At 31.3% G+C, this 10,070-nt stretch overlaps 1 protein-coding gene across 1 annotated transcript; it reads right to left on the minus strand.

The window, feature by feature from the left end:
• Window positions 1–177: 177 nt before the first annotated feature.
• LOC135645810 (pyruvate kinase, cytosolic isozyme-like) lies at window positions 178–5,467 on the minus strand. The gene is made up of 4 exons (XM_065164578.1): window positions 5,314–5,467; window positions 4,897–5,197; window positions 1,820–2,281; window positions 178–1,112 (listed from the first exon to the last, which is right to left on the minus strand). The coding sequence occupies exons 2-4, from the start codon at window positions 5,152–5,154 to the stop codon at window positions 300–302; spliced, it is 1,533 nt and encodes a 510-aa protein (XP_065020650.1). The 5' UTR covers window positions 5,155–5,197; window positions 5,314–5,467; the 3' UTR covers window positions 178–299.
• Between the last annotated feature and the right edge of the window lie 4,603 nt (window positions 5,468–10,070).

Here is a 10,070-nt window from a genome sequence, read left to right on the forward strand (position 1 = left end):
AAACTTAACTTAAAAGATAAACCAAAAATAATATTTTTATATGTTTAAACTAAAACTAATAAATAATAAATGATGATTAGATTAATCAGTTCAGAGCCTCCACCGTTTAAGAATACGGAACAACCCAACAGATTCGGAAGATTAACCTAAGCACAAAAATTCTAAATCAGAGCAAAATTATGGTCACGACTAGACAGTTTAATCATATACTGATCAAACACTTACTACACAGTCGGTAGATAATTATACCAAGAAGTAGATCCCACGAGATAAAGCAGTAAACTTACATGCTTATTAACTCACTTCACCATACAGATCTTTACGACAGATCCGATGCCAATGCGGTGCAGTACTACGACAGCATCTCCTGGCTTGCATAGCCCTTTTCGAACTGCCGACTTCATTGCGGCCTCCAGGATCACCTCCGTCGACTCAGCATCCGTTGCTTTGGCTGAGCCCTCAGCGAGCACAGGGATCAACCCTCGGTATACCAGATTGTGCCTTGCAGGTCTCTCATCACTGATTGTCCAATCAAATGAATCAGTTGTCAGCACCGGAACAACCACAGAGAGGATCGGGACTGCTGGCCGGTATTTGGCAACCAGCTTAGCAGTGGTTCCACCACGTGTCAAGACCACTATGAGCACTGCATTCGCCTTGTTTGCTATGCGAACAGCTGAGGATGCAAGGCTCTCCAATGGGCTCATTGGCAGAGGAGTGGTCCTTATCATCTCCTTGAAGATGGCACCATAATCAAGGGATGACTCTGCTTCGATACAAATTCGAGCCATAATCTTCACTGCAAGCTCAGGGTATGCTCCGGCAGCACTCTCGCCACTGAGCATGACACAGTCAGTTCCATCGAGAACAGCATTGGCCACATCGGTTGCCTCTGCACGTGTTGGGGGAGGAGACTTGATCATGGATTCGAGCATCTGGGTGGCTGTAACAACAGGTTTGCCCAAAAGGTTGCACTTGTAGATCATCATCTTTTGAGCAAGAAAAATCTTCTCAACTGGGATCTCCATTCCAAGATCACCTCGGGCAACCATGAAAGAATCAGTTTCCTTGAGGACTTCGTCAAAGTTTATCACACCCTCCTGGTTCTCGATCTTCATGACCAACATCAAAAGTTCAAACAAACAACATATGAAACGAAAAACATATTCACAAATAAAAGTCAAAACAAGTCAATTGCATCACTAGCAAGGTGAAATATTTTTTTTTTCAGAAGATAGATATCATTATCTTGAAGACGGGGACTCATGCTATATAATAAAAGGGCAAACAACTGTCATGACCTGATATTTATAAAAGCCATCATATCATAGATTGTTGAATTTCATCGTTGTTCATCTATACAATGTAGAACTTTTAATCAGATGGACAACAATTGTTTTAAAATTCTTCAATTATAATCATGGTGTTTGGCTAGTAAAAGTCATCGCACCTCTTAAAAGAAATAAATAAAAAAGAACAATCATCATATCTCATTATAACATGGTATAAACCTGTGATTACCTGAATAATGCAACCATTAGTAGCAAAGTCATAATAAGTGTTCTAGTGTTTTAATATAAGTTTTCTCTTTTTTGGTTAAAAAAAAAAGTAGCAAAATTACATTGAAAGGAGGGCTCGCATGAATCTGTTATAACTAACCATTATAATGACTTGTTATGGTTTTAAACATGTCCATTATACTCGTTATAACAGATTATGACAGTTCCATCATAGCAAGCATGATTGACTATTAACTGTGAGTATAAAAACACATGTAAAGCTATATAAATGTGTTATGCTAGCAAAAAGAATAACCAACCTTCGACATCAGCTGTATACGTTTTGCATGAGGGCCAAGAACCTTCCGTACATGAACAAGATCAGATCCTTTGCGGACGAAAGAGAGGGCAATCATATCAATTTCATTTGGCACACCCCACCCCAGAATGTCTTCCATATCCTTTTCTGTCAACGTGGGGAGATCCACAATGACACCCGGGAGATTGACATTCTTTCTCTCACCTAAAACTGCAGTATTTTCGCAACGGCATCTCACTGTTCCACCCTCTGGGTCACATGACAGGACAGTCAAGGTTATGGTACCATCAGCACACAGTATGGTGTTTCCAGGTTTTAGATCGACAGGAAGTTTCTTGTAGCTCATAGTAATCATGTTCTCGTCACCCTTTAAGTTGTAATCAGTGTTAATGGTAATTTCTTGACCCTCTGTCAGTTTGATAGGCTTCCCATCCTTCAGAAAACCAGTTCGAATCTCAGGCCCCTAGCAAATTACAAGGAACAGTGTGAGCAAAGAAGGCACGGGCAACAAAGACATATGTCAACAGGAGGCAAAGTTGGTGATCACATAAACATATGTCAACACTCAACAGTATACAAAGATATGGTGGATGTTCAAATATTTAGCACAGCAACCTACTGTTTTATCTGCTCAGTAATTTTCTCAAGAGCATAAGTTCAACGGTCCTCAAAACAACCAATACTTGTCAAGACATATATTTAATGTCGATAATCGAATTACTCTGACAAAAAAAAAAGCAAGAAATCAATCAGGAACCATTAATAACAACATCTACAAGGTTTGGGATCACAATTTAAATAGTAGGACTGGCGCTAAATTGCAATTGGGAAAATATCATCTATTTCAAATTTCTTATGATTTCTTCTCAATTCTTTATAAGTTCCAGAAAAATATGGAAAGTGTAGAAAGATGAGGAGATGAAAAACAGTAATTGAAATTGGAAATGTATCATCTCATGCATCTCTTCCGTTTCATCTATTTTGTCTGGATCCACAAACATGAAACAAGCATCAATTTCGAGTACCTACTCAACACGCACATATGGAACAGACAAGTATATCAAACAAGTATCTAATGTTAAGTTCCGATTGTTCTTCAAATTGAAAGCATGTAAGAAGATTTTTCTTATGCCTCATGGGTTTATGATCATATCCCTAGTTGATCTCTCTCTACATGCATTGATATACATACGTAAATACATGTGCATACAAGAATGCCATCTGCACGTGAATAGAGGTAGTGTGTGTCACTTTATATACATATATATGAGCATGCATACAGAGGCAAAGGGTAATTGATTAGTACAGAGATGTTGCCTCTACCAACATAAGCCAACATAGGGCAGTACCAAAAATATAACAAAACCAGAAAAAAAGTTAATTATGTCACAAACATCATTTTAGCATATGATATATAATGTACGAGAATAAATGACAGCATGTGAGACGGGCAAACATACCCCCGTAAAATGAAATAAAAGAATATAGTATTTCCACCCTGTAACCATCGACATCAACCTAGTAGAATCTTGCTGGAAAATGATCTCCATTTTATGATTGGAGGAACAAGAATTTATTTTTACTTGCAATTAGAGACCATATTACACCATAACATGTGCTTCCATACCTCGATGTACAATCAAATCATGATTGGTAGAACTTAAATGGACTGGAATGCCTAGGTTTTACCATGGTAGAGGGAACTGATTGAAGGTTTACCATGAACAGACTGACTGTTCTAAGCCAACAGGTCAAATAAACTGCCAAATTGACTATAATTTGTGCAGAGACATTAATGACAAAACAAAATTAAATCTAATGTTGCCATTCAAAATACAAAAAATGCAACTTCTGATCTTATGATCTTGTCTAGCCTAGGCTTGATGAGATTACCAGGATGTTTGAGGTAAGCATGATATTATTAGTCATAAAACCTTAACCAAATAACCATATCAGGATCTTCCAAATACGGATAGTGATCATAACTGAATAATGGAAGGTAAACAACCTCAAGTCCAAGGCAATCTCAAACAGCATGACAAAAGAACAAGAGCAAGATAATCAAGAAAAAAAGATAACATGTTGCTTCACAGAACAAGCACAGTAGCTTTTAACAGGAAGCTTAAACTTAATTTTTCTTAGAAAAGATACAATGTTATACTGGACTTCTGTCTGATTGACAATGGAATTATGATTGACAACAACAACAAGATGCCACTTAATAAGTGATAAAACCTTCTGTTTGACCTGTGCAAATGAGAAGAAAGAAAGAAAGAGAAACATAGTATAACAAGAACTTGATGTCTGGTATACAAAAGAAGCAACAGTTCTCAGATTTTGGCAATGCATACTAAGGTTCACATGGAAAGTACAGTAGACGATCAAAGTTGAATGCCTCAGGGTGGCCACTGAAGGTACACAGGAAGTGATGGGATGACTTGTGGTATCCTATACTGACAGCATAATGATGCATTACGTACGGGGCTCAACATAAATCAACGTAGGTGCTAATTGGTGTATGGCCAATAAAACAGGCAGCAACACTATACATAGATGCTAAAGTTGTTCCAGGGGTCCTGTTCAATATAAATCATGAAAAGCAAAAGGCTCAAGGTTCATAACTTGCTTTCTTCTTTGTATTTATAGAGTTGGCTTGACATGGTGCAAGACAATTAATGAAAAGGGCATAGCACAAGTATTGATCAAACACCAACCGAAATAAAGAAGGGCACATGTAAGATTCAAAATCTCATGACCAGCTTTAATACCATGAAAAAGATCTCGATAAGTTTACCAACAACCCCAAAATTTGAAGTTGTAGGAAAGTACCTGATATATTTATAAGCTTTAATACCCTCAAAAGAAAAAGAAAAAGCCCCACAGGTATATCATAAAGAACTAGCAACCATTCGGAGCAGACAGAGGCTAAAAATAGGGATGTTTTTTAAAAGATACAAAATTTACAGTATCCCTCCACACCAAACTCACAAGCAAGGCATAGCCACGACACTAATCACACAAGAAGAGCCAATCGAAAGCAATAAAGAAGGGTAGGAGGGGAAAGCAATAAAGAAGCACCTTGGTGTCGAGCATGACGGCACAGAGGATCTGGGTGTTGTGCATGGCGACGCCGAGATTGTCGAGGGTCTCCTGGTGGTACTCGTGGGTGCCATGGGAGAAATTGAAGCGGGCAACGTTCATCCCCGCCCGAAGCAGCTTCTCCAGCATCGGCACCGACCGCGACGCGGGTCCCAGAGTGCACACGATCTTCGTCTTGGGCACCCGCCCGTCGTTGGGCAGCTCCCTCAGCAACCCCTCGATGTCGATGTTCGCCATCCCTTCTCTCCTCCCCTCCAGCAGCGAAAACCCTAGCTGCCTCCTACAAATAAACCATAACACCATAAAAAGAAGCAACGATAAACGCGAAAGGAAAAGAGATCTGGATACTTCAACGGAGAAGAACAAGAGCAAGCTATCCGGTTGATCGATCGATACCTAAAAATAGCTTCTCTTTCTCGTCCGCCTCCGAAGTGTCGAACACTTTCCCTTCGGTGCTCAAGCGAGGAGGTGGTGGCTGCCACCGACAAGAGCCGATAAGATGGGGTTTAGGGAGCGGAGATCGGAGTGAGGTGGCAAAGCGTTACCAATATGTTTTAATATTTACGCTTAAGTCCCTTAATTCCTGTTATTTATCTCGCCCCCCATATATATATATATATAATTGAGTAGAGTTTTTTATTTTAAATATTAATTTTTTTTCTCATATGACATTCTTTTATTTATTTATTCATGCAAAGCAATTCTTATTTTCTAAAAATATTCTTTCTTTTTTTATCACCCTCGTCCTATCAGAGCCCCACCACATCCTCCTATTTGGCCCCAGCCTAAACCTCATCTACCTCCACTTGATTGGACCCCTTTTCTCATTCTCTCCATTACATCCTTGTCACCTAACTGGAGATTTCTTTAAATGATGATGTTCCTTTTTTCATCCCTACTTCATATGTTGTCCTCTTTTACCTCAATACCATACAACTCATAATAGACAGAAGGTATGGAGCCTTCGTAGAAAGATAAGAGAGAGAATTTTTTCCTTTGGTCAAGTCCCATGTAAGGGCACCGAAGGTCATGTGAATGCGAAGAGAAGTGTGAGGTAACAACATATGGGATGGAGGTGGCCACGATGGAACTAAGACAATAATCACTAATGTCCATCTAGAGGAGGATGTGGCAATAGCTAATTTCATGACGAGGCAAAGGTAATCATAGGCATGGTGAGGGGGTAGAGGTAATCATGATAAAACCATGAGGCAAACGCAACGACTAGCGAGGAGGATGACAAGAAAAAAATGTATTATTTTAAAAATAATAATATGATTACATCAAAATAAAATAAAAAGGAATAATCTATTCGAAATATTATAATGATGAGTATGAACTAAACTAATCAAAATTAACATATATTAAATCAGATACTCAACCTAAAAGCTTAAGCTTCTAAGTTAAGAGTCAAACTTAATATATATAGTCTAACTTTTTCAATCAACAAGACCGTATCTTAGAATATATCTCTTTTTATCTTAAGGCTCAATTTTTTTTTTTTACCACTCTAATACTATGATAAAAATCTTGCAAGATTTACTAGAAATTTACCTTATTGATTTATACGATAAGTATTTAATTATAAAATTTATGAATTATTAATTTGATGGCCTAATGCTATATATATATATATATATATATATATATATATATATATATATATATATATATATATATATATATATATATATATATATATATATATATATATATATATATATATATATATAATGTGTGTGTTTTTTACTCTGTCACCCTCAGTCTAATCTACATTGATTGGGGATTGGGAATCTTCTTGAATTAGATTTCCAACATCAAACTTCCAAATCTCCATACAAAATAATCACTGCATTATGGCATAATATATTGCAATAAAGCAATGATATCTAGAGGATTGCAACACCCACCAAAAGAGACCCAAGAGGGTGAGAAGAAATGAGTCACTAATTTTTTATTATAGTGAGTATAAATATATATATATATATATATATATATATATATATATAATATGATAATTATATATTTTTAATCAATAATGAATATAAAATATTTACTAAATCATTTCATAATTTAAGAGATCTGGTTAATATCATGATCTTTATTATTGATAGAATCATGATAATATGTTATTATAAATTCTATTATTTAGAATCATAATAATATAGTATTAAAATATTAAAGGGATTATGATTTAGAATCCCTAGATCTTGATTTCTTTGTGGCACTACGTCGTTCTGAAAAGATTATAAAATTTATAATGATAGTGATTACAAATTTATATACACAAAGAGAGATTATAAAATGTGATAATAATATAATTTATTTTAATTAATAATAAATATAAAATATTAATTAAATTATTTGGTAATTTAGAAAATCATGTTGAGATCATGATTTATTATTGATAGAATCATGATAATATATTATTATAAATTCTATGATTTAGGATAATGGAATATTATATTAAAATATTAAGGGGATCATGATAAATCTCATCTTGATTTAGATTTATTCGATCATGATCTCGGTTTCCTTGTTGCATTGGGTCAGGATAGATTTGGTATGGCTATAAAGCTCACATCAAGACATCATACATTAATGGTGCTGATGAGTATTAATTTTATTGATTTTCTTGAGAAACCAAAAGAGTAACAAGAAAGCGAGAAGAAATGATTCACTAATTTTTATTAATAGTGAGTATGAATTTATATATACAAATAGAGATAATAAAATGTGGTAATTATATATTTTTAAATAATAATAAAAATATAAAAATATTTATTAAATTATTTCTTACTTTAGGATATCATATTAAGATCATAATCTTTATTATTGATAAAATCATGATAATATTTTATAATTTAAAATTATAATAATATATTCTCAAAATATTGATGAAATCATGGTAATCTTATCTCAATAATATTTATATTATTTTATAATTTATAAAATCATGTTCTTTATGATCGATAGAATCATGATAATATATTATTATAAATTCTATAATTTATGATCATGATAATATAATATTAAATTATAAAAGTGATTATGATAAATCAAATCATGGTTTATCATGATTTAGAATTCATTGATCGTTATATTGGTTCTTTGTTACATTGAGTTATTCTAGAGAGATTTTCGGTATAAATGTCATGAATTAATGGTATCGATGAGTATAAATTTTTATTAATTTTCTTAGACCATAAAAGAGACCCAAGAGTGATAAAAACTAACTAACTAAATTTTTATTTATAATGATTATAAATTTATATGTACAAATAAAAACTATAAAATAAAATAAATATATTTTTTTAATTAATAATAAAAATATGAAAATATATTTATTAAATTATTTCATAATTTTGAAAATAAATATTGAGATCATAATCTTTATTATTGATAGAATTATGATAATATTTTATAATTTAAAATTATAATAATATATTCTCAAAATATCTATGAGATCGTGATAATATTATCTCAATGATATCTATATTATTTCATAATTTAGAAAATCATGTTCTTTATTATTAATAGAATCTTGATAATATATTATTATAAATTTTATAATTTATAATCATAATAATATATTATTTATAAATTTTATAATTTAGAATTTTAATAATATAATATAAAAATCATGTTGAGATCATGATTTATTATTGATAGAATCATGATAATATATTATTATAATTTAGAATCATGATAAATCATATCATAGTTTATCATGATTTAGAATCCATCGATCCTGATCTTTGTTCTTTATTACACTAAGTTATTTTAGAGAGACTTTCGGTATGTTAATAAATCTCACCCTAAGATGTCATAAATTAATGGTATCGATGAGTATGACTCATTAATTTTTTTTATTGATAATAACTATAAATTTATATGGTAATATAATATTAAAATATTAAAGAGATCGTGATAAATCATATCATGGTGTATCATGATTTAGAATACCTTGATCATGATCTCGATTCTTTGTTACACTAACTTATTTTAGATAGATTTTTGTTATGGAGATAAAACTCACCATATGACGTCACGGTACCGATGATTATCACTCACTATATTTTTATTGATAATTATTATAAATTTATATACACAAATAAATATTATAAAAATATAATAATTATATATTTTATTTAAATAATAATAAATTATTTATTAAATTATTTCATAATTTCGAAAATCATTTTGGGATCAAATCTTTATTATTGATAGAATTAAGATAATATTTTATAATTTTAAATTATAATAATATATTCTCAAAATATCTATGAGTTCGTGATAACCTTCTCTAAATGATATCTATTTTATTTCATAATTTAGAAAAACATATTCTTTATTATTGATATAATCATGATAATATATTATTATAAATTTTATAATTTAAGATTATGATAATATAATATAAAAATATTAAGGAGATCGTGATAAAGCATATCATGGTTTATCATGATTTAGAATCTCTTTATCATCTCGATTCTTTGTTATACGAACTCATTCTAAAGAGTTTTTTGGTATGGATATAAAGCTCACCCTAAGACATTATGAATTAACGGTATGGATGAGTATGACTCACTAATTTTTTATTGATAATAATTATAAATTTATATGCACAAATAAAAATTATAAAAATATTTATTAAATTATTTCATAATTTCGAAAATCATTTTGAGATCTAATCTTTATTATTGATATAATCAAGATAATATTTTATAATTTAAAATTTTAATAATATATTTTTAAAAAACTAGGTGATCGTGATAATCTTATCTCAATGATATCTATATTATTTCATAATTTAGAAAAACTTGTTCTTTATTATTGATAGAATCATGATAATATATTATTATCAATTTTATAATTTAAAATTATGATAATATAATATTAAAATATTAAGGAGATCGTGATAAATAATATCATGGTTTATCATTATTTAGAATCCTTCAATCATGATCTTGATTTTTTTTTATACTAACTCATTCTAGAGAGATTTTTGGTATTGATATAAAGACATCTTGAATTAACGGTATCGATGAGTATAACTACTAATTTTTTATTGATAATGATTATAAATTTATATGCACAAATAAAATCATAAAAATATAATAAGTATATATTTTATTTAAAAAATAAATTAT

Source organism: Musa acuminata, chromosome BXJ3-8 (assembly GCF_036884655.1).
Source record: "Musa acuminata AAA Group cultivar baxijiao chromosome BXJ3-8, Cavendish_Baxijiao_AAA, whole genome shotgun sequence".
Taxonomy (NCBI): Eukaryota; Viridiplantae; Streptophyta; class Magnoliopsida; order Zingiberales; family Musaceae; genus Musa; species Musa acuminata.

Bases quoted from the DNA above. Each gene is read 5' to 3' on its own strand.
- LOC135645810 (XM_065164578.1), bottom strand. From the start codon at position 5,154: ATGGCGAACATCGACATCGAGGGGTTGCTGAGGGAGCTGCCCAACGAC. The intron at 2,282-4,896 runs GTGCTTCTTTAT...GTAATTTGCTAG, and splicing joins CCGTCATGCTCGACACCAAG to GGGCCTGAGATTCGAACTGG. The intron at 1,113-1,819 runs GTTGGTTATTCT...TTGGTCATGAAG, and splicing joins GTATACAGCTGATGTCGAAG to ATCGAGAACCAGGAGGGTGT.